Source organism: Thamnophis sirtalis, unplaced genomic scaffold, assembly GCF_051295495.1.
Source record: "Thamnophis sirtalis isolate CommonGarterSnake01/CBP01778 unplaced genomic scaffold, rThaSir2_p1.2 scaffold_11, whole genome shotgun sequence".
Classification (NCBI taxonomy): domain Eukaryota; kingdom Metazoa; phylum Chordata; class Lepidosauria; order Squamata; family Natricidae; genus Thamnophis; species Thamnophis sirtalis.
Window position 1 is genome coordinate 49611471 of NW_028261391.1, and position 26595 is coordinate 49638065.

At 38.4% G+C, this 26595-nt stretch overlaps 1 protein-coding gene across 1 annotated transcript in view; it reads left to right on the top strand.

Annotated features, from left to right (window-relative positions):
* Positions 1-26595, top strand: part of SORCS3 (sortilin related VPS10 domain containing receptor 3) — a 716202-nt gene that overhangs the window by 466623 nt on the left and 222984 nt on the right. The window contains exon 5 of the mRNA XM_087725809.1: positions 12867-12940. Coding sequence (XP_087581935.1) covers positions 12867-12940 — 74 coding nt within the window. The remainder of the gene's footprint in view (positions 1-12866; positions 12941-26595) is intronic.

Sequence of the window (26595 nt, forward strand, 5' to 3'; positions counted from 1 at the left end):
TGCCCACTTTTATTGCCCTATACTGCTGTATTTTTATGTGTTTTTAACTATTACATGGGGATTGTATGAGTGAACGAATGAGTGTGTTTGATTCGGAGGGCCTGCCGGGGAATGCGGGAGCTATAGGTGTGGTTGAGGGGACCACGGACACAAGAGTGGGCCGGAGCATTACGGTCATAACGGGGAGGGGCAGATATGGCGGGGACTTTAGGGCTGGCCATTACCAGGGAAGGAGGGTTCGCTACGTCACAGAGATCCCTCCTTCCAGCCCTATGAGTCCCACTCCGAGGCCAGATGGCGCGAGTAATCAGGACCCTGGTCTCCGGCTGTTGTCGCTAAATGCCAGGTCTGTTGTTCACAAGGCTCCCTTCGTCCGGGACTTAATTTTAGATGAGGGGGCAGACCTGGCATGTATTACTGAAACCTGGCTGGGCCCAGAGGGAGGAGTCCCCCTCGTAGAGATGTGCCCAGAGGGATTTCAGGTGCTTCATCAGCCGAGAGCTCAGGGAAGGGGTGGGGGTGTGGCTATTGTTATCCGAGAGTCTTTAGCACCTCGTAGGATCCCTGCTCCGGAGCTTGTCGGGTGTGAGTCCCTGCTGGTGAAGTTGGACCTCAAGGGTCAAGTGGGTCTGCTGCTAACGTACCTGCCTCCCAACAGCGTTGCAGCAGCCCTCCCCTCGCTCCTCAAGTCAGTAGCCGAGCTGGCAATTGAGTTCCCCAGGCTTATGGTCCTGGGGGATTTCAATTTGCCTTCGCTCGGTGAACACTCTGATGGGGCGCAGGAGTTCATGGCTTCCATGACAGCCATGGGCTTGACCCAAGTAATTCGGGGCCCAACCCACTCTGCGGGTCACATGCTCGACCTCGTATTTCTCTCGGAGCAGTGGACTTGTGATCTTGGTCTGAGGGGTAACGAGATCATACCCCTGTCGTGGTCAGACCACTGCCTACTGAGGCTTGACTTCCGGAGACCAAACCCCCACTGTAGGGAGGAGGAACTGACCAGGCGACTGATGGACCCTGTGAGGTTCCAGACGGAACTTGGGGTTATTCCTGATACTCTCGCCCACAGTCCGGTGGAGACTCTGGTTGCTGCCTGGCACTCGGCAGCATCGGAGTCCCTTGACCGGATTGCGCCACTACGGCCACTCCGAGGTGGCGGATCCCGGAGGCTTCCTTGGTTCACCGAGGAGCTCCGGGAGAGGAAGCGCCGGAGGAGACGCCTAGAGCACCTATGGAGGTCCGATAAGTCCGATTCGAACCGAGCACTTCTAACAACCTGCACCAAGGAATACATCAGGGCACTTAGGGCAGCAAAAAGATCTTATATTGCCACCTTGGTTGCGTCCGCTGAGTCCCGTCCAGCTGCCCTGTTTAGGATAACCCGGTCCCTCCTAAATAGGAGGGATACGGGGGACCCCTTGCAGGGTAGGGCTGAAGACTATGTCCAGTTCTTAGCGGACAAAGTTGCTCGGTTTCGGTCGGATTTGGACTCCACTTCTGCAGATACAGCCGAGGCACAGGTGGATAATTCGGTAGACCATCGCTGGGTTGAGTTTCAGGATGTTGCCCCAGGGGACGTGGACAAGGCCATGAGAGCTGTGAGTGCCTCCACTTGTGTACTGGACCTGTGCCCCTCCTGGCTGGTTGCCAACAGCAGAGAGGCGGCATGGGGCTGGATCCAGGCGGTTATTACCGCCTCCCTTCGGGAGGGGCACTTCCCCACCACACTTAAAGCAGCGGTGGTGAGACCCCTCCTGAAGAAACCATCTTTGGATCCAGCCGTCCTTAACAACTACCGTCCAGTCTCCAACCTTCCCTTTGTTGGGAAGGTTGTTGAGAAGGTGGTGGCCTCCCAGCTTCAGCGGTCCTTGGAGGAAACCAGCTACCTAGACCCATTCCAGTCCGGCTTCAGACCTGGTTACAGCACAGAAACCGCTTTGGTCGCATTGACCGATGATCTCTGGAGAGCCAGGGATGGAGGCCACGCCTCCATCTTAGTTCTCCTTGACCTCTCGGTGGCTTTCGATACCATCGACCATGGTATCCTTCTGTGACGACTGCGGGAGGTGGGAGTGGGAGGCACTGTTTTGCAGTGGTTCTCCTCCTACCTCTCGGACAGGTCGCAGTCGGTGTTGGTCGGGGGGCAGAGATCGACCCCTAGGCCCCTAACACATGGGGTGCCGCAGGGGTCGGTCCTGTCCCCCCTACTATTTAACATCTACATGAAACCGCTGGGCGAGATCATTCGGAGGCATGGGATAAGATATCACCAATATGCGGATGATACGCAGTTGTATCTGTCCGCCCCATGGCAACTCAATGAAGCGGTGGACATGATGAACCGGGGTCTGGAAGCCGTTAGGGACTGGATGAGGGTAACAAGCTTGTACTCAACCCGGAAAAGACCGAGTGGCTGTTGTGTTTTCCTCCCAATAATTTGGCCAGTATTCCATCACTCAGGCTGGGGGGTCAAATATTACACCCCTCAGACAGGGTTCGCAACTTGGGAGTCCTTCTGGATCCACAGCTGACTTTTGATTACCACCTGTAGGCTGTGACCAGGGCGGCATTTGCCCAGGTTCGCCTGGTGCTCCAGTTGCGACCCTACCTGAACCGGGAGGCTCTCACAACAGTCACTCGGGCCCTTGTGACCTCTAGGCTGGAATACTGCAATGTGCTCTACATGGGGCTGCCCTTGAAGAGCATCCGGCGACTTTAGCTAGTCCAGAATGCGGCCGCACGAGTGATTGTGGGTGCACCTCGGTTCTCCCACATAACACCTATCCTCCGCGAGCTGCGCTGGCTACCTGTTGATCTCCGGGTGCGCTTCAAGGTGCTACTTACCACCTATAAAGCCCTTCATGGTAGTGGATCTAGGTACTTGAGAGACCGCCTCCCGCCAATTACCTCCTCACGACCCATTAGATCGCATAGATTGGGCCTCCTCCAAGTTCCATCTGCCAGTCAGTGTCGACTGGCAACTACGCGGAGGAGAGCCTTTTCAGTAGCAGCTCCGACCCTTTGGAACGATCTCCCCGTGGAGATTCGTACCCTCACCACCCTCCAGACCTTCTGCACAGCCCTCAAGACCTGGCTATCCCGTCAGGCCTGGGGGTAAAGATTATAATCCATCCCCGCCCGAATGTTGAATGAATGTTGCTTTACTCTTTTAATTATGTATTGTCCTATATGTCATTGTATGTTTCCCCTTCCTATATAAGTTGTAAGCCGCCCTGAGTCCCCTCAGGGAAAAGGGCGGCCTATAAATAAACTTAACCTTAACCTTAACCTTAACCTTCAGAGCTATGGTTGGCGTCTGGCCGGCAAAGGCTTCCCACTGACCTCCCCCCCATCTCCGAGTTCCTGATAGATGGAATTATTTCAGCAAAATCTCCCCCCACCATGGCACCCCGCCTCCCCCTCGCACTTTACCTCCGTTCCATTCTCCAGCAAGCCTCATGGGGTTTTTTTGCCTTTAGGAATAAGAATGTTTAAAAGGATTTTTTAAAATATTTGGAAAAAAAAGATGATGGAGGTTCTGCAAGAGCAAATCTCCATCGCATGGCTACGTTTTTTCTTCCTCCAAATAATGGTCACCGCTTATTGTAGCGAATCAGTCCCCTAACTTCAGTCCAGGCTCTGCAATTACCTTCTCTCCCCCCCCCAAAACCCGCAGAAACAGGAGGGAATTGGTCATTATCATTAGCACTCTCTCCCATGCCTGGCCTCCCCTTCGGAGGTAATGGGTGGGGAAGAACAGATCTCCCAGGGACATAAATATTCCCCAAGTGGCCACCACCCGCTTCTTGTAGCTCCCTCCCTGAAAATGGGAGAGGAGTGAAATAATGTTATGCTTTGGAAACGCGGATCTCCAATGCCAGGTCCACGCCAGGAGGTTTGGGGCTTCTCTCCAGGCCACCTGCACAGCCAGCAGCCGTGTCCACAGGCTCCATGGGGAAAGGCAGGCCATGGGAAAGTGGAGCAAGTGCGCTCCCCACCTGCCTGCTCCAATCTCGCCCGCCCAGTTCCCAAACCCTCTCTTTGGAAAGAGTTCTCCAGCAGCCTCTGGCAAGGTGTTTTCCCTGCCCCGCTTGGGCCGAAAGCAAATAAAGGAAATAAAATATAAAATGCTGGTTTACCTTTCTCTGCTGCTTCTTTCCCGGGCTGGAGCTGAGAGGAGATCCTTGTCCTAGTCTTCCTGCTGCCCTCGTGGCACGGGGAAAATGGACGGTACTTTGTCCCTTCTGTCTCCCCGTTGCTCAGAAAAGCAACTCTGGGAAGGTCCTTTGGTAGTGGCAGGCGTCCTAGAACCTGCCTGCTAGCAAAGGACCTTCCCAGAGTTGCTTTTCTGAGCAACGGGGAGACAGAAGGGACAAAATACCGGCTGGCCGGGATGGGTATACAGGGCTGGGGGCGGGGCAGGCTTACTTCCGGGTCCGGTCACAAAAATTGGGACTTTTTAAGAACGCCCCGGGACGCGGGACAAATTGTGCGAAATCGTGACTGTCCCGCGAAAATCGGGACGTCTGGTCACCTTATGCATGTAAAAATACAGAAAACATAAAAAAGAGGGGCAGTTAGTGGGGGCAGAAGTTGAATTAGCAGGGACAGAAGATACTCTTCTGATGAGTATGTGGGTGAGATTGCTATATACAGAATGCATTTTCTCAGGTATCCCAGATCCAAGTCACATACAGTTTTATTCAGAAACAGAGAATTGCATGATAATCCACTAAATGGATTATCTTCTAAAATAGATCAACTATGACTAAAGAGATATCCAACCTTTCACGAGACATTATAAAATCCAAGGGTTCTTAGGTCCCTAGAAAGAATGTCATTTGGGGTTTCCACTGAAGATTGCCTTATATAAAACATAAGCAGCTTGGCCTGATAGTTTTTAATGTTCCAAAATCCTGGCTAGCTTTCTATTAGAAATTTCTTTCTCAAGAAAAAGGGAATGTATAACCATTGTAGTGTAGTTCCTCCTTGTTCCTGCAAGAAGGGAGAGAAAAGACAAATCTCATGTTGGAGCTGATACTTAAGAGTTTGGCCTGATACTGAAGCAACACATGGGTTGCTTGACAGACTGCTAGCAGGATTGCTACAGGGACTGCAGCCATACTTTAATCTTTGTTGACAGTTTTCTTCCTATAGATAGACTATTAACTATTTCTTGTAGACAAGAACAAAGTCTCACACACAACAGTAAATCAGTCTCTACAGTATAAAGAAGCAGGAGACTTCTTTACACTGATAGGGGGCCGAGGTGGCGCAGTGGTTAGGGTGCAGTACTGCAGGCCACTTCAGCTGACTGTTATCTGCAGTTCAGCAGTTCTAATCTCACCAGCTCAAGGTTGACTCAGCCTTCCATCCTTCCGAGGTGGGTGAAATGAGGACCCAGACTGTGGGGGCGATATGCTGACTCTGTAAACCGCTTAGAGAGGGTTGAAAGCCCTATGAAGCGGTATATAAGTCTAACTGCTATTGCTATTGCTATTTGTCTTTTGATGATCCTCAGTTTCATCTCTAAGCTTGTTTCTTCTTCCCTTCTGAAACTTGTGGAATGCTTGATGGACATAGTTGATATAAGTTTACAGAATGAATCAATCTACCTCACTGTCTTATATCTCTAGTCCTTACATCTATAATTTTTGGAAACTTGTTTGCTTAACCATTTTAACTAGAAAATTAATTTGATGCAAAGATTTTATAAAAGAAAATAACCGCCAAACGCAGATTAGTCTCAATGGGATTAGCTTCCCATTGAGACTAAAACTGTAATATTATTTGCATCATCAAAATAACTACAGCAGAAAGCTATAATTTTATATTCATACTATTTAATGACATATTTATGATTAGATCCTGATTAACATAACATGCCAACATCAACTAGCCACCAATCAGATTATATGTCCTTATTGCTTCATTTTATATCCACATTTACTCAATCAAGGGTCACTATTTGGGAGAATATAACCTTCATTTACTGTGTAGTTATATCTATTTACATGGCACTGCTAGCTAGATTTTATTATTTCTTTTTTGTTTAGGCAGAAAACTGTAGATGTCATTGCTGAAACTCCAACTCGTCTGTTTGAACAGCATGTTCTAAGCTGCCATTTCTTTATATAGAACTTTGTAAGAATCATCCTAATGATTTTGCCCATTGTACATTTTTACCTCATCTCCTTAGAGAATCGATTGTAAGATCTTAAACCCTGCCCAATGGCTTATTGGTTTGGGGTTTGTATAACATGGTTGACCAGGGATGAGTAACACTTTCATAATTGTTTGGTGCAGCTTTGGGTTCATCTGCCATTCTCTTGCCCAGTAATGTCTGGACTAGCTGGTTTATATAGTATTCTGGATCTTTAATTGCATAGTCAGTTGTACTATGGGTGAACATGGTTTTTAATGCCATTTGGAAAAGAGACCTACATAAGTGGAATTGAAAGTGCACAGGTTTGAAATGCACTATTATTGTCCCTCTCCAAAATAGTTCAGGAGTAATAATTGCTTGAATCATATAATTTAGATCCCTTATTGAAACTTCTAGGCCTTAAAGGACTTGGAAAACACTAGAGGATTAATTTTGCTTCCCTGGGATTAGAAATCTCTGCAGCCAAGCGTGTTGAAGAATTGACTCAACTCTATTTAAGCTTAGTACTAATCTGTTATAGCAAAAATGACAATGGCAGTGACAAGTTGCTGCTGTAGCAATACTGGCATGAACCTCTCATTTTTAAGTTCAGTATGTTTAGTTTTTGAGATAATGACTTATTCTGAGCAATGACTTATTGAAACAAGCTAGAAAACCTAATGTCAGAATTTCAAGTAGTCATCATAACCTGCTTTCATTCCTTCATTCTGCCTACCAGCTGATGGCAATTATCTTTTTTTAAACTGCTATTTATTTTAAATATATATTGTAATTACACAGATCTGAATACTGAAAGAGGCAAACCATTAAATAAAATAATTAAAGCTATTATACATAGTTGTCATCAGTGAACAATATAACTTTTTCATAATAGATACAAATTACTATAATAACAAAATGATTAACTACAGAAACTGACTTTTCCCCCCAGTACAACATATTTTTCTTTTGTTTTGACCCTTACTGTTAAAAAAAATTACAAATAATGACTGAATTGAATACCATTTTTAAAACTTGCAAGAAATTTTCTCTGAACTGACAAGATTAATCATATAGAACAAATTCCATATTCTTGTCATCCACTTGATTAAAAAATGAGCATCTTGCTGCTTCTGATTATAGGTGATATGACATCCTAGTCCCAGCTGAATCTTCTTGTAACACAATTGCAGTTTTATAAGGAACATTATTAGCATAGGTCTGTTAGCACTGGAAGAGTCAGGACTAACTTGGGTTTACCTAATTAGGGTAGCAGAAATGCAGAGAATATAAATAAGCATCTATCATAAACAGACACAATGAAATCTAGAGATAAAAAGTCTAAGAAGGTAACACTTTAAAACAACATTAAACTCCATTTTTATGACCCCATAATTCCTTAATTTGGAGTAGAGTTGTAGCGATTGCATTTACTAGCCGGATGCCCTTCCTGACACCACACAGAGTTCATAGCAGATTTTTTTTTCTTTGTGCCCTATGAGAGAAACATCTGCCACCACCTAGGATTGAACTTTCAACCTTCCGCATGGGAAATGAGCTTCTTCGCCACTAGACTCATTTCACCATTCATTTCAAAACAACATTAAACATTTGTTATCAGATCATGCACAAATTCTGTCAAGTTATTTTGGCTTGCTCAGAATGTTAATGAGGCCATTTCTTGAAATAGGATAAGAATATAGTTTCTATTCATATTCACCTAGTCTATCTAGTAGGCTAAAAATGCTAGTACTAACATGAAAAGCAAATTACAGTTAATTAGTCTCTAGAATGTTAGGACATATTTACATTGTTTTATTTTACTGTCCACAATTTCAATATATATCACATATCTCTAAGGTAACTTTAAAAGGGAGTAAATTGCAGTGGACATTTCAGAAAGTTCCATCTTTAGAACTTCTAAGAAATCAAGACTCTGCTGGTTCTTGCCAGGAAAGTAGAAATGAGAAAAAATATACTGAATCTTTTTTTTAAATGTATTTTTTTAACTAAATCCAGTATACTTTCTTGTGACTGTTTCAGGCATCAGAGTTACAATCCTTGAAATAACCACATGCTGGAGCTTTTGCAGAAACTGGAAAGAAGTTCCAAGTGCTACATTTGGCTTTTTGAGATCAGGAAATCTTAACTTTGGAAATTGAACATCAAAATAATCTTGTGAACTCATAATTACTCAACTAGATCCCATAATTTGCATCCTTAGTCTTCAAAAAGTGGCACCTTGTTTAATATACAATAAAAACAAAGTATTTTTTTAAAAAAACTGTCATGAAAACCTTTAATCACTGCAATTTTTAAAAAATAAAAATATCTTTATGAATAGTTTTATTTCTGATTACCAGAAACTGTAAGTTCAAAACCGGTATATTCTTTTTAAAATCCCCTTTTTCAAACCAGTTACAATAAATGGTTTGAATACTGAAAATATAAACTCTGCTTTCATCAATCATCTCAATTAAATTGCCAGATAGTCTCATTATTCTATTTACCAAGTATTACCCCTACCAAATATTAATACTGTTAATCAGTACTATATTGTACTGTACTCCTTATTCTGGATATGTTATATTTACAACATGTTCCATTCTATTTTTATTATAAAACCTTGAAGTCAAATGAAAAGGCTTAACTACATATTTTCTTAATACAATTGCAAAGAATATAATATTTCTGTAAGGTGAATTAATATAAATATTTCCCAGTGCGGTGGCATAATACATTTCCTTGAATTTAGAATCTATTATTTAGTAGTTTCTTATTTCTTCCAAGGACTGAACATAAGAAGATGACAGTATATAGAGCTGAAAAGGAAAATGAGAAAATGCTGCTATAGTAGCATATGTTATTCCATGTGGTAGTGTGTCTATGCACATTTTAAAAATCTGCATATTTGATCCCTGGAATGATATATTATTTGTAATGTCATCTTGAAAGACACCAGAAAAACATCATATCAAAATGATACACACAAATCATAACAAACCAGCTTGCTTTCCTTCACCCTGCATAGTGACTGATTGCAAATGACTTTATTTCTCTTGGCTGCATTTGACATCTCCTCTGGGTCCCACATGCAAGAGCATGCCACTTTTATGCTCAAAAAACCCTTTCGTTTATGGGTTTACTTTAAATAATGTGTAATTGACCTTTCTGTTTGCATGCATGATTAATAGTGTGCAGGCTGTGTTGAACCAAAGGGAGCTTCTTTCTCTCCCTCTTAAGAATACCACAGTATAACAGCTGCTTTTCTTGATCATCTAATTTCCATAGAAATTCATAGGTGACTGCTAGAATGGAAGGAAAGAAATCCAGTACTATCAAACAAATCTCCTCCTTAACTCTTTCTGTAAATCTACCTAAAAACTATACAGTTTAATCCATCTACCATGAATCATTCTGAAATCAAAATTTATTTATTTATTTTAAAAAAATATTCCTCCTTCACAACCATCAGCATTGCTGAGTTCCCACAAAGATCGACAGAATGCTTCTGAACAAGTACTGAAATTGTGGGGCATATGATTAACTCCAATGAAAGGATTAATGCTTCATAACAGGAAACCTTTTTTTTAATGGATAAAAACTCAACTCAAATAAAATGCACTTGCTCTAGTCCTTTGTAGAAAAGAAGAAGACCACAACAATTGATTGTTTCTTTCCAGTGATACATGAAGAATTTTTCCCTTCCCACACAAGCGTAAGCGTTCACTATCTTTTCCTTTTGAGCAAGATATTTTTGACCATAGCATTCACCCTGTGCATTCGCTCGGTCTTGACTCTAAACTAATTTTTTTTTATTTGGGTGAGTTTTTGAGCATTTTTGCCCAAACATATATCCACCATCCTTATTCAATAACAATGGAAATTGAGGCTGGGCAGTTGTAGTTCTTGGAAGCCATGGTGAATAAATATACAGAATGGTGGTTATTAAAGTTTGATGGGCTATTTAGTTTTTCATCTTATTAGCAAATTTAGGTAACAAGGGTATTACCTTTATGGATTTTCAATTTTATCATTTATAATTCTATAGATTAGTTCTATGTGATGGGCTTTTTTCCCAAGATACATGCAAGTCAACATGGTTGTGCATTTCTTGAAGAGTTCTTGCTTTCAACTCTCTGGAAGCCTATTTGCTACAATCATTTGCCAAGGACATTCCTCCAGATATTATCTCTAGCATAAGTCATCCTGAAGATGGCATTAGGTATTCCAGTCTGAACATGCTGTTTAGGCATAATGTTCCTTGTGGATTATTTAGGATAGAGAAGGAGGTTTATCCAACTGATGCAGGAGAATTGCTTTGGCACCATTTCTTTATATTCAGTCACGGGCTGCATATATTAATTATCAGGTATATATTGTGTGTTTGTGTAAGTGTTTTCAGTAGGTTGACTGATTTGCATTTCACATTTGCTGGTTTCAAGGGACACTGGACCTGACTTCTGCAGTCACTTTATTTACCACATTTTGAAGTTCATTTTAATTACGTTATTCATACTTTACTGAAATATAACTATTTTTATTCTGATTTATTAATTTAACTTTAATCTATAAAATAATTGAAGAAAAAATATAGTAAGCCTTACCTATACACACCTACATAGCTAGATCCCTTTTTTAATTTTTTCAAGAACGCTTATTTAGCAATTTATCTGTTGAATGCAGTGCTGGGACAAGGAAACTATGTAGATGGGCTTTTAGTTTTTCTTCAAACACTGCTATGTTTGGCTAGATGACAACTACATTATCACACACAACTGGGTGTATATTCCATAATGTTGTCAGTGTTTTGGGGGATACTGTGCCTTCTCCCTGTTTTGCTTTTTAATAAAACATGCTTGGAAAGTACATAATGGAATTCGAATGTGTGCCTATAAGAAGGATGGAAGGTTGGAGGGGGTTGCTTTTAGCTGTGCCTATAGAGACATTCTGGCATTCTCTGATATATTCTGGTGAATCGCTATCAAAGCATTTAATTTTTTAGCACCAGTGTTGCTATGGAGGCTATAAACTTGTGTTTTGTTTTTCTGCCATTTCTACTTGTGTGTTCTTTCTTTCACACGTTATAAATAGCATCTATTCTGTTAGAATAATATTGGAATATTCCCAGATATAGTATAATTGGTATCTTATTTTACTTTACTTTTAAAGCTTATACATCACATTTCCAGCTAACAACAACTAGTAATAAACATATTTGAAAAGTCATTAAAACACAATTGTATCATACCGTCAGCAACAAAAGAAACTTACATCAAATATATCACTGTTTAAATCCAAAATGTATTAACATTTCAAACAAATTCAAAATAAATGCAGGATAAATTCAAACATATTGACTAAGTTCTTTCACCATGCTTGAAAGTAACAAAATAATTTCCAACCAACTAGAAACAAAAGCAAAGGTGTAATTCCTAATTATGATTAGTAATTATGATTTCCTCAGAAGAGTATTATAACCAAGACTGTAAGGCTGATCCAAAGCATTGCACTAGCTAGTAAAAGTGGTTAATATCAACATCTGATATATCAAACAGAAAATTCCAGAAGTATATACTGTATACAGGGAATTAAAAGAAAGTATATTTGATGATATAATATTTGTCTTACTGTAACTAATTGTAGAGTGGGCCCTACATTACAAGTACTTCTGTTAAGATGTAAGATAGTCATTCTAAGTTTCTAGTTTTGTGTCCAGATTTTATATGTTTCCCTGGTAATATTCTTTTTCTGATTACATTTATAGCTAATTTTATTTTAATACTTTCTATGATTGCTGATACTGCTTTCTTTGTTTGGCCTGAAAAAACTGAGTACTTATAGTTTAATATCAGTTTGGTTTCACACCAGATGAGATGAATAGGACATAAAATTCAGAACATCAGCAGGATTTTATTTAATAAAATTGGGAGTTGATTATCAACTGTGAACATAGTAATACATTTTTGAAACAATTTGTCTCTCTATCAGTTATAATAATGAAAGCTCTAAATACAATGTCGGAATACCTTTATTATTAAATTTCAAATATATATAAATACTGTTTGACTCCTGCAGTAAAATATTTTCAAGAAAAGAAGTTCAGCAAAAAATTTATTTCGACATTATCCATGTGCAACTTCCAGCCTGCCATTAAATGGCAAGAAAATGGCAGATCTATTCTTGCCAGTGTAATCTAGTGATTAAGGCACCAGGGTAAAAACCAAGGGACTATGAATTCTAGTCCTACCTGAGGCATGAAACCTGACTGAGTGACTTTGGGCCAGTCACTCTCACTCAACCAGTCAATTCTCTTCACAAAGAACACTTAGTTGATCTGAAAAAAGCAGTACTACTGTACTTGTATTCTCTCTTTCTCCCTAAACACACACACACACACACACACACAATCTGCATAGTCTTTTTAAATATCAATTTTCCTTACAGTGGAGTTGGTTTCACAGTAATTTCATCATCGCCACCCCCATAAGACTTCATTCTGGTTCTTTATTTGCTTGATTTTTTTAAAAAAATCTAGCCTACCATTCAAGTCTACAACACTATTTAATCTTTTGAAAATCAGCCAAGGTCATTTAAGTGTAGCTATTTAGCAAGAGATAAAGTATAGTAAAATATGTCATTGCCTTTGCTACAGCGGACTAACACTAAGTCTGCCATAGTTACAGTTTCAATAAATTTGATTCTTAATATCTTTCAGCTGTACAGTTCTATGGATTTTGGAAGGAGATGGCAGATCATGCATGAACGGATCACACCAAACCGATTTTATTGGTGAGTTTCTTGCCTTGTATTAAAACTGCATATTCATGAATGACGTTAGGATTGTATAGTATTACATACAATATATATATATTTTGGAATGTATTATCCTATTAGTTTGTTTTTTTCCAGGATAGGAGGGGAGAGGCGTCCCTATTTAGTTTCCTATTAATATTCCATCTCATCTTGGTTCCAGGGGTATAGAATTTAGTTCAGGGTGGTTTTGAAGGAATGGGATATTGAGTACATTATAATTTTTTATCAGGAAGATGCATGAGTTGAAAAGCGTTTTATTTATCTAAAATGACTTCTTCCTGAAGGAAGTTGATTTCCTTTCAGCTAACTCAAGGATATTAGGTCATAGTTTATACTATTTGTCCTTTCCTTAGATCTTATTTAGGAAAGGAAACGTCTACATTTTCAAATACTCTGTCATAACTATTCCCCAATAGATTTTCACTATTGTTAGTGAAATTCTATCTTGGGATGAAATGATAAAATGGATGTTCTGCTATCTAAAATTTAAAGGTATAGAATTATGATGCATCTTTGTGTTTTCTTCTTTACCTTCATTCTTTTTCATGTTTTCCTAACTAGTTGTCTAAAGTTTGGTAATAGATGTAAGCTCAGACAAGTGACTGTCCAGTCTGTTCTTAAAAACCTCCTGTGTTGGAGCATCCATGATTTCCGAAGGCAAGCTGTTCCACTGGTTAATTGTCCTCATTGTTATGAAGTTTCTCCTCAATTTTAGGTTGTTTCGCTTTTTGATTAGTTTCCAACCATTATTTCTTGTCCTGTCCTCTGGTGCTTTGGAGAATAATTTGACCTCCTCTTCTTTGTGGCAGCCCCTCAAATACTGGAATACTGCTATCATGTCAACCCTAATTCTTCTTTTCTTTTGAGCCAGACCCAAAATCTGTAGCCATTCTTCATATGGTTTAGTCTCCAAACTTTTGATCACTTTAGGAATGACAGGAATGGAGCTAGAAAGTAGGCAGCAACATATGACTACCTTCTTTCTTGCAATAGAAAATTGCTTCCTTACAAGATCAGGCCTTAGTTATGTGCCCCCTCCAGTTTTCCATTGGGATTCCATTGGGATTCAAAGGAACTGGAAAGAACTCAAAAGAAAATGATGTTATCCTTTGGAAACTCCAAACACAGGTCTTTAGGTTGAGGTCAATGGATTCATGATGGAATCTGGACTGCTAGTTTGGCTTGTCCTGGTGTTAAGAGATACATCAGCAAAATCAAGAAAGGTAGGATATTGAAAACAGCTTCAATATTAAATAAGCATCAACAAATAGAGTGTAGGTTCAGGGTGATACTCTTCCTTTCAGAAGGAAGTCTAACCCAAAAAACCCCAAAACCCCAACAATGATGGCCCCTTTAACCTGAAATTGCTATTTTAATGTCAGGTTGGTTTATTTATTTACTAAATTTATATGTATTTCCTATGATGTAATTCTGGATAAAAATCCTGACAGTCCATGTATTACAGAGCCTGAGTGCTGAAAGAGAAAGCAATTTATTTCTGCCAATTTTGTGGGGTGGCAGTCTAGATTTGAAGGGCAACAAGGTCTACCTGAGTGCCCCATGTTGTACTTTGCCAATTTAGAAAACATGCTGTTTAGCGGGAAGGTTAATATTACAAAAGTTTATTGTTTCTTTTTTCCTATCCTACAATCTAGTACCATGTTTTCCCCAAAATAAGACAAGGGCCTTATTTTCTTTTGACCCTTGAAATAAGCACTTGGCTTTATTTTGGGGAGGTCTTATTATTTTTGAGGTGCAAGAGACAGCAAACGTGTCACCTCATGACTGCTGCTGTGTTGCAATATTTTCGGGGAGGGCTTATTTTGGGGGGACAGCTTATTTTTTGCGCATGCATTCAAAAGCCCAATTGGGGTTTTTATCCAGGGAGGTCTTATTTTCAGGAAAACAGGCTAGTTAAAAGGGAGTTGGGTAATAGATGTAGGCATTTTATTTCAACATAAATGCAGAGAAATGACTAGCAATGCTTCACTATATATTAGAAATAGAAGTAACTGAACTCGTGTTTCACCCTGCTGCCTAATAGTTGCTAGGTGGGGTAAATTTGGGTAATGCAATTGGATTTCCATAGGTTTTTTCTCCTGTCTGATTTCCAGGTAGGGATGGCTTACGAAGTTTTGTCTTAAGGGACGGTTGCTCTTTCATCAGTTTTATACTGAAGACCAATATAAACTTCTACTATGTTAGCACTGATTAAAATGGTCTGATGGATCTGGATGATTTCCTGAATGTGTTTGGAGAATTATTCACAAAGTGGCTCAGCTATGCAGTTGTTAGCAATTTAAATTTTATTGCTATTTTTAATTTGCATTTTAAAATATCTATTTTACTGTGTCATAAATATTATTAGCTGGTTTAATATTGTCAGGCTTTGAGTTTGGCTGATTTTAATAAGCTATTACTAACAAAGAATGTGTTGACAAACCATGGTTCATTAAAAAAAGAGGGTGCTTTTGATCTTCTTGTGACTAAAAGAAGCAAATGAAGAGTGCATTAAAAATGAAAGCTTGTGCATTACCTTCAAGTTTAACCAATATGTAAAATGCTTTGAAATGTCATGAATTTTCTTGCAGTTCCAGATTTATTGGAAATAACTCTTGCGTTTGAATTACGACATTAAATAAAATTGTTTAATCCAGTTAGAAAGTCTGTTTTCTTTAAAAAAAACTTTTTTTAAATTTTATTGTTTAGCAAATAGTGCTACAAAACATCTGGAGCTTTCCTGTCTCTGGCTTTAAAGACTTCTCATATTTAGCAGATTGAGTAGAATGCACACTGTGTACTAAACATGGTTTCTTATCATGGCAAAACAGACAAGACTTTTCTCTACTTGTTTTGAATGTGAGTCATTTTGTTTAGTTCAGTAACATTCCATTAAAGATAAGGAGATTATTCTTTTATGCCTTTTCCCATTGGAAATTAACCAACTCTTTTAAGATGACTATACATCAGTGGGTATATGAGGCAGAATCTATTCTCAGCGAGAAGAGAGAATTGAAACTCCTACTCTTTTGTTTCCTGGGATTCCCCAGAGTTTCATCTTTAGAAGAAGCTTAGTTTAATTTTTCTGTTATTAAGCAGAGGAGACATGAGTTTACAGAAGAATTTCAGATACACGGACCATGATATACCATTGCTCTTTGACTAAAGTAGGTTATTTGAGTTGTAATTGAATACTTTTCTATCCAACGTAACACGTTTTGTCATTAATAAGAACAGTTGTGTTTTCTTGCTGTACTTACAATCTGTACAAGTTTGTTTCAGTTGCATTATTTGGACTTTATAGGAAACAAATGGTTTGCTGGATAAAAGCTCTCCATATAAAAGTATACATGTCTTGTTGGTAGATTGGGTGTGCCGAATGATTAACTGATGCTGAAAGTGACATCTTTGCCCCGAGAACTCGTGTCTCCAAAAGTAACTCCTACACATTGTCCCTGTGAACATGCCATTTTCATTCTTTTAAGCTGGCATACAGCCAGGCAAAGTTCTTTTAAATAATGATTTTCCATCTCAAATAAGTCCCCTTAATTTAATTTTAGTTTTTAAATCCAGTATTTAATTTGAAATACAACTATCTGTTGAGAAATAAATGAAAAATGTACAACGATAATATGGAATCCCTGCAGGAAAGTGAACTAATGGAGGTGATAGAGGCCATTTTTGTAAATAAGCTCTCACCACTCTAATTAGGAGGCTCTAGGTAAGGAAATATATGCATGGAATTAGAGTTCAACATGATTTGGAAAGGGCATGAAAATTGTAACCTTCGTAGTCACCCAGCTTGTTTACTGTAAATTGTTTATGAACTTTCTTGGTCATTCAACTCTACTCTCCTTTGGAAGAATACCCAAAGTGCTATCATATTCTGTGAATTAAAGGGTAGGCAATCACATCTCAGATACCTGGTTGAAATCTATTTACATGTATACATGAAAAATGATTTAAAAAGCATGACTTCTAGTTCCTTAAGCTGGAAGGTTGAATTAGTGAAGAATACAAGGACGATTGGAGATTCTGAACATGGAATAGACCGGCATTTAGACCAATATCATGTGTAGTTAAAGAAAGATATTGCACAATGTTTAAAAACAATTAAAAATGGGTAGTCAAAAAGGTAAGGAAGACTTAAGATTACAAATATTTTGAAAATGGGTAGAAAAAGCTGAACAAGGAACTTCTAACCAAGTAATAAGAATTAAAAATGAATGTGATAAAATGATTTAAGGTTGAACTTGAGTGTGGAAATGATGGGAAATTATTTTTATGATCTTTATGGGATAGATAGTGACATATAAAATAATGGAATCAAAACAAATGGAATAAATGTTAATATTTTTAAAAATGTGATTAAAAGTAAGTCATAAATGCTGTGACAACTGAAAATTGGTGAGGCTGCAGCTGTAACAGGGGAACTGTTAAAATATGGAGGTTGCTTGTTTATAGAATGGCTGTACAACATATTTAATGTGTGTATGAAGACTGAATCTGACAGCTCTCTGAATGCACTTATAGTAGAAATAAATGCAAAACCACAGGGGCATTGGTTTGTTAAATGTGCCTGAGCAGATATTTGTAAAAAAAAATTGAGAAAGTATCATTGGTGATAATGAACAAAAATTTAGAAAGTTCAGAAGGTTTATTAAGCTTATTGGTTTATACAAATTGGAATTGTATTGCTGGTTGCACTATGAGTATTATATGATGGAAATGAAATAGAAAGCTTAATGAATCAATTATAACTGAGGTTGGAATAACACAATATTGTATAATGTCTGTATGGATAAAAGTATAGAGATGTTTATGGTGACATTAGAACTGTGTATGTTGGAACAGAGATATGTATGGACTCTAGACAATGCTGTGATTTTGTTTGAGTTCCCAAATGAATTGCTGAAAATGTTATATACACTGCATTATGCAATAAGGAATATGGATTGGACCATTAATGTATAAAAGTTTGAGGTAGTTGTGTTTGGAAATAAAAAGGAGTAAATTATTGCAAATTATGTTAAATGTGAAGAACCAGAAAAAAATAGATTAAATTATGCACTTGGGGTTCATGCAAATACTAGTAGAAAGATATGTGGTATATTGAGAAAAATGAATCCTTGGATCATTTGGGATAGAACTAGATATTGCATATGTCAGGAGAAACATAAAAGTAATTTGAGTTCAGTGGCGTTAAGACATTAAGAAATATTTATAGTAAAATGAATAGAAATGGAATCCAAAATTAATGGATACTGAATGAATGTAAATTGAGGAGTCCTTGGTGCTCTCTCAGCTTGGTTGCTTGTTGCAAACATTTCATTACACAAACTAGGACTAGCATTGATGATGTTACATAGTTAGGGTAATGAAACATCTGCAAAAACAACCAAGCTCAGAGAGTGCCAAGGATTCTTCAATTCAACCCTGAGCTACAAATATTCTGCTTTATTTGACACATATGGGTGTCAAATGCTTCAGAAAGCACACAAATGAGAAAAATTTGCCTACAAGAACACTTCCACCAAGAAACAACTTTTCTTCATGCATGAATGCCTATGACAGCAGTCCTTACCTACCATGGTCAGACATAAACTTCCAGTCAACTGCACAGCTGGATGGAAAATAGCCCAAGAAAGTTGGCAAAAAAATGACAAAACTCATGATTCTAAATGCACACTTCAGATTAAACAAGTATCTGCATATCATAGCAAATTTCAAGGAACAGCTGGCACAGACCATCATGCCAGAGCACATGGAGAGAGTGGCCAGTAGGAGTATTTCCCAGAGATATGTCTAATATAACAAAGAAAAGACTAGCACTGATGATGTTACCTAGTTTGAGTAATGAAATACCTGCAAGAAAACAACCAAGCCCAGAGAGCACCCAAGACCCAACGTTTCAACTCTGAGCTTCAAATATTATCCTTTCCTGGAATGTGAATTGAATACAAAAATTAGCTAAGAATGAAGCATGTTAAAATGTTTTCATCATATAAAGATAAAGGATGAAGAACAAATCATAACACTCATATATGAAGAAAGAATGAAAGGGACAAAAATAAGGGTGAAGACATGAAAGTCATAGTTGGATAGAGTTGATGAGATTCTCTAAAAGGGACAGCAGAAAAATTTAAGAAACAAAAGGTGTACGTGAAGAAGTATATGGACTGTGCAGAAGCAAGATAGTGAATAGTTTAGTGTAAACTAGATTTCCTCTTATTTCTTATACCATAACTATTTTGCCTCGTGATTTCTTAGAATAATGTTGCTAGTGGTTTATTAACTATTAAGCAGACTAAGCACATGCTTGGGTGTTGTGGCCCAGCAGGAGCTGTTGGAGCTGCCAACAGACTCCGACAGCGAGGGACCCTATGAATCGGCTTTGGAGGATGTGGAGGACCCTGGACAGGGTTCCGACTCCGAGCAGGCCGCAGAGTGGCTGGTTGGCCACCAGGGGGTGTCTGAGCCTTGGACCAGTGGGAGGAGACAAGGGAGTGTGATCCGGACGTCAGCAGTGGGGAGGAGCCAAGGGAGTTGTTCCTAGATGCCTGGCACCGGAGAGCTAATAGGCGTAAGGAACAATTATGCAATTACAGGAGGTAATTGCACCCAGCTAGTGGTCATTAGGCTTCTCTCCAGACTATAAAAGGAATGCTTGTGCACACGCCCCTTTTGCAGAAGTCAACACAGGAACGAATATTGGAGAACATTATGGTGAACTTGGCAGGCTGGATTACTGCCACGGCTTATCTGTGCTGGATTGCTGCCCAAGCTTGTCTGTGCCGGTTTCCTGCCAAGGACCTGTCTGCCTGTTAATTAAATGCCGTAACCTATCTTTGGCTCAGAGTGTGTGTTGGTGTGGGACAAGGGGGGGTCAGAACACTTGGGGCACAAGGACCGAAGGAGGCACCACAAAGTAAATATGTAAAAAACCCCTCAAATAAAGCTTTCATTTTTAATTTTGTACACTATGCAGAATATGAACATTGTCCTCAAATAATGTTAGCATACTATGACAGAACAAAACACGGATGTTTCTTTTCAGCTACTTTCCAACAAAATGTATCAGTCATTTAAACCTGAAAATGTTTTGTATTCAGGCCTGTTTGCAGAACATCTTCTGGGCATTACCCAGTGCTATCATATATCATCTTACATGATGTTATGCACACAAATTAATTCAACCTTTGTTTTCCAATATTTTAGTCAGCTATTTCCCTTCTTCTCTACACTGATTAGAAATCTACTTGTTTGCTTCCTATATTATTACAAATTTCTCATAATCAGCTATAAATACCCTACTTTAATTATAGGTAAAATAAATGGACCACCTCATGATCCACCTAAATACTATCTGTACTTGAAATGCTACCTGACATTTCTAGCCTAAATGGATGTAGCAGGCCTGGAAATATAATGGAAAAAATATAATGCAAAGCCAGGTGTTGGGAGTGGACATTGAATAGGGTCCTTTCTCTCATCAGGAAAGAAGAACAACATGGAAAGTGTCAGCAACATATGAAGAAAATGTATGAATTATTCAGTCACTACTTGTATTTTATGATGGCATGAAGTATAGTCATTAAACTGAGGTTTACTAACAACATATATGTGAGCAACTGGTTTCCAACTGCTAAATTTAGTTGTCCAAGCATTTCAGCTTTCAGTTGAAGTACAACCACTTCTGTTCAAGGACTGAAAATACTATTATTTAAAGTAAGGTTCTGGTGGCAATGAATATGTCACTGCTCCTATTTTTTTGTAGAATTGTGCCCAAATTCGTACTCATAGTCTTAAAAAATGCATTCTTCTTTACTTTTGGTTTTTATTATGTCTCAAATTGCAGTTTACTTCTCAGGTCTGCTATAAAAATTAAAACTGACACTGGTCCTAATTTGTGAAATGTATGTGCTCTGAAGGAAAGAAAACTACCTGTATTTTTATGCCTTCTTATTTTATATGGAAGGCAGGTTTCTTTCTCTTGGTGACTACAGGATTTAGTTCTTTTTTGTGGAACAACATCATATTCCTTGAAAGAAAAGCATGGAGAAATTAATGGGGCCTTTAATCTGTATTGTTCTGCTATGTGTTGTGTTTTAATCCAGGAATCTTTCAGCAATTCTTTCAGCAAGAATTTTAGATTGTAGGTAATATTTATCAAATTTATTTGACTGCCCATCTCACCTGAGGTGAATCTTAATGGTGTAGAGTAAAACCAGGAATTAAAAATTGAATAAGCTCATTAAAATTATAACAATAGATAAAACAAGACAATGAAAGGTGAGATGTTACATATAATACAACCAATATTCCTACTTTCTATTACCAGGGAGTCACTAGCCTTTCTGGGCAGGGCGGGGGGGGGGGGGAGAACACTTTTTAAGAGCTTCCTGGAAGGCCATAAGATTTGAGGCTAATCTCACCTGAGAAGGAATGATCTTCCAGAGAATAGATATCATGGCAGAAAAAGATGGCTTCCTTGGTTCTGTCAAATGGAACTTTTTTGCAGATGGTAACTGCTGCATACCATTTTTGCCAGACCTCATGGGATGGGTAGATGTAACAGGAAAGAGGCAGTCCCTTGGATAACCTGACTATGCTATATAGGGCTTTAAAGGTCAACACCAGCAGCTTGAATTGGGTCCAAAAGCAAACTGGCAACCAACATTGGTCACGGAGCAGAGGGGTAACATGTATCCATCTAGGTACACATAGTACTGTGACCCTGCAACATGTACCGCCCAAAGCTTCCTGATATGGCTTTTTTTTAAAAAGTATCTTTTAGTTACATTTTATTGTGAATGCAAATGTTTTATAGTAGAACTAAATTTCATTTTCTCGAAAGAAGGTTATTCCCTTTTACAGGGACATAAGTACTCTGCTAGACCAAGGAAGTAAGGTAGTCCAGAGACAACTATTGCTGAAAAACATTTATTTTGAATTTGGAGAAAAACTTTTGAAGAACAATTATGTTAAAAACTTACATAAATTTATAATTAGTATTTATTTTTTAATAAAACGCTCTTTTCAATTATATTGTCACTATATTCCATCTTATTGTCTTTTAATTAGCATGCCCTTTAATTTCTTCAAATATAGTATCATCCAGGAAGCAATAGGAGAAGAGACTCTATAATACATTAAAAAAATCATTTTGCAAACTGAAAGTCATTTTGCAAAGTCATTTTGCTAACTGAATCTCCCCTAAAAAGAACTAAAATTTCAGTTTATTGACTATGAAAAACACATAAACAACTCATCAAGTTTCATTCTGAAGTGTACTTGCTTATTAATATGCCATTCCATAGTACCACATGTTCCTGTACAATATTAAACATCAAACTAGAACATTCTGAAAATAGCTTTACAATATTACACACATTTATGTTATATTTACATTTATATTTTACTGTCATTTTAACTCCAAATATTCTCTAAGTGAGTTTGCCAGTGTCAGCCTCTGTTTTGCTATTTGCTTTCAGCTGCCATTAAAATGGGGAGGGGGGCTGGTAATTGGGAAGGGAAATTTTAAGTACAGGAGAGATTGTAAAAGGGAATTTTGTTCTCACCATCTACTGCCCATGCTGGTGATAGTGCTTGGTGTGGTCAAGGCCAACCGTCCTGCATACCAACCTGATGATGCTTCTTGAAGATGGAACTCACATGACACCTAGGGGATTTGCAGATTGGACTGTAGGATGGGATTACCAGGGGGAGGGTTTTTGGTCACATATTGATATGTATGATTTCATGCGCTTTTGTCTCAGATCTTGCTTTGCTTAGCTGCTATCAGGTATCAGTTGTGGTTTCTTTCTTGGTTGTTGAGGGAGGCCGCCTTGACAGCCAGCATTTGTATGCTCTCAATCTCTCTTTCCCCATTGATAGATAGGAAAAAGCTATTGTTCTCTTTGACTTGCATAATAGTGAATTTTGGTCTCTGGCTGTTTCTTGACTGGGCCATTGTAAATGTCTTTAGAAAATTATTTTTTTTTAAAAAGGTATGAAATTTGGCATGTTGGAGAATATAATGTCTACTTGCAGAGCTGTGATCTTTGCTTGGAATAGTTAGAGATAAGAATGTGGATCATGCTGAAGATTAGTTGTATCCTTGGCATTTGTGTCAAGTACTGGATTAATTTTAAACTTTTTTTTTCTTTTTCATTTATCCTCCTGTGCTGAACAAATTTATTAAATGAAGTTCTAATGCCAAGCCTTTTTTATTGCTTAAGTGTATTTCCCTGCCTAACAGTCCAGTCAGATCACCGAACCATAACATATCAGGTATGTCATATTCACAATAAAAATGTTCATGCATATGAAAAGAATGAAACAGAGGCAGAAAATCGAGCATTTGCAGGCCATTGAGATTTCCATGCATTTTATTAAAATCAATGGATCACAGTAACACATTTACTCTCAAATTATTACTAGCAACCAATGTCATATTATATTTAAAATAAAGGCAAAATAATTTGTGTATTAATGTATAAAATTAATAGACTAGTTGGAAAAAAGTAAAATGTTTCTTGAGTTAACTCAGCTCTTGATGATTACATAAACATGTATGTAATGTCTTGTTGGCAAGATTAATGAAGTGATTTGCTATTACCTTTAAAAAAACCTAATATAGCCTACAACTATGGGATTCAGTTTCTAATCAGGGCCAATCCTTGACTAGATTGAGATCAACTAAGATTGATAAGCACTGCTACCTGTTGTAGCTGATTGAAACTAGAGTAACTGTTAAATTGGTGGCATTCTATTTAATAGTCAGTCTCTTTCAATGCTCTCTTTCTGTTTTAGCTTTCAGCATAAGCAGTTTCCCACAGCATACTTTGTTTGCTTCAAGTAGTCTTCTTATCCATCACCAGGTAGAGTTTGCTCTAGGCTGTCCTGGAAACAACAAACTTTCAAGAAACAACACTATATGTCGTCCCTGTAGGTCCACTAGTCATTAGACATTCCTTTCCAGTCACCTCTAGCAAGATGGGTGGCATACAAGTTTAGCAAATAAAATATCAATAATGGTGCATTAGAAAAATTTGCAAAGAATTCTCTTTGCCTGCAAGCAAGAACTGGTGGGAACATAAAATAGAGAAAGTAATTGAAATGAAGAAGTTAAAGTTCTCTGAGACTTTAGAATTCAGACAGGTGCCTGCCACAAAAAATCCCAGACTTAACAATTCTTAATAAGACCATAAAGTTTGGATACTAGATGTGGCAGTACCTGGAGACAACCAAACAGAGAAGATAACAAAATACAAAGACCTATAGAATGACTGTGGCAAAAGAAAGCAAAGGTAGTACCAACAGCAATAGATGCCTTGAGTGCAATCCCAAAACAACTGGAACACCACCATTGACATTGAAAAAAATCACCATCTGTCAATTGCAAAAGGCAGCTTTACTCAGAGTAGCTTATGTTCTGCAATGATACCTTTAACACCAATGAACATCAACAACTGCATATCCCAGATCTTTGGGAAGCATTGGATAGACGGATAAAAATAACAAAACCAGTCTGAGCATTTGGCTATTTGGCATACAATGAACCATAATAACAAAAACTATGATCAGCGTCATCTTAAGATAATAAAGAAACTCAAACTTGTCATAAAAAGTTCTTCCTGATGCATAAGGATCTGCACATATATTTTTTTAAAAATCAGAAATTAGGTATTTATAGCTGTCATATAGCCTACATTTTTCTGTTTATTTATTATATATAATGTACATCAGGAAGAAGGTTTGAAATGATGGTTCTCATCATATTTTTGGGATCAGATTATTGTATAATAAATTTTATTTTATTGAATTAAGCTTTCCAAAATTAGTGTCTTTCTGATATGTTGAAGTTGGAATGATCAAAATTCCTAGTCAGTTTGAGGAAAACTGATTTTTTAGTCTTGGAAATCAACAGTTCATCTGTAACATTTTTTGTCCTTGTAAAACACAGCTTCATTCCTTTCCCTTTCATGCCTGTTATATGTGTTCATTGGGATCATTAAGCAAATAGAACATATTTGCTTTCAGTTGCTCTGCTGAGAAGTGAAGAAATTAGCTGAGTACAAGATAGCTGGCAACTTTCTGACTTATCTTGCACATTAACCGTCCTATTTCCTGGTTTTGCAAACGTCCTGGAAATCTAGTCACTGAAGTTAGCACTGCAGATGTTAATTCAATCCGCTGGGACTGGCCTAGAATATTTCATTAAATCATGTTCCCAAAGTTTTCCAGCTACATTCTAACTTGAAATGTGTTAAACTGTGAAATTATACTGTATCTCTTATTACGGACACTCAGTCATCATCGTGCAATCGGAAATAATGTATTCCCATGTTCAGTCAAAATGATGAATGCTGTGCTGCGTTGTGTGCCTTTTAAATGAAGTTTGTGGGACTTTACACACAGAGAGTATTAAAATATCAAAATTGTTAAAGAAGAGCATTTGGAAGAGAAAAATCATTAAAAAAAGATAAGCAGGGAAGAACCAGTTCCAAACAAGGGACCACAAAGTTCCAACCAATTCCAAAAAGGCACCAAAAGATTATTTGAGAAGAGTAAGAATTCTGTGTGGAAACACTCCACCTTGTTTCTGCACCTAGGTAATTTTAAGTACAGTATGATTTTTATCAGAGGCAATAAGAGGCAAAAGGGATAATTTAAACAGTGTATCATAGGAAAAATGTATAGATCTATATATTATGGGGTACCTGAGCTCTTTTTGGCTTTTAGGTGGCTATGTAAACTGAAAAACATTATGTGGAGATTCTGAATATTAGATTATATGTACCCTTAATATGTTATATCTTTGTTATTCAACATTGAATATATATAGACCTGATCCACTTTACCCATTGCTTTATTCTGTGGGATCAAATCCAAACATGGGCCTTTGAATTTAAGTAACTACATGATAGCCAGATAAAAGGAGGCAAAATCAGGAGTGGGTTGCTGCCAGTTCGGTGTGCATGCAATTTTGTGCAGTTGCCCATAAATTGTTGCCCATAAATAGGTCTGTGCATGCGCAGAACATTAAAAAAATGTTCTGAGCAATAGGATACTGGGGTACCAGTTCTGAGGCATGGCAGGCCTGGGTCGCTGCCAGTTCCAGCGACCCGAGCTGGCAAACCACTACCGGTTCGGCTGAACCGGTCTGAACCGAAGGAACCTTCCCCTGGGCAAAGTCCATATGCTTCCTCTGGGTTGAATATTGCTGATACATATGAATGTGAGATACATAGGTAGTCCTCTACTTATGACCACATTTGAGCCCAAACTTTCTGTTGTTAAATGAGTTTGAACTCATTTTACGAACTTTTTGTCATAGTTTTAAGTGATTCACTGCAGTTGATAATTTAGGAACCTGGTTGTTAAGTGAATCTGGCTTCCACATTGAGTTGCTTGTCAGAGGGTCACAAAAGGTAATCACATCACCTTGGGACACAGCAACAGTCATATGTATGAACTAGTTGCCAAGTATCAGAATTTTGATCACATGTTCATGGGGATGCTGCAAAGGTCATGTTCTGACCCCCCTCGTCCCACACCAACACACACTCCAAGCCAAAGATAAGTTACGGCATTTAATTAACAGACAGACAGGTCCTTGGCAGCAA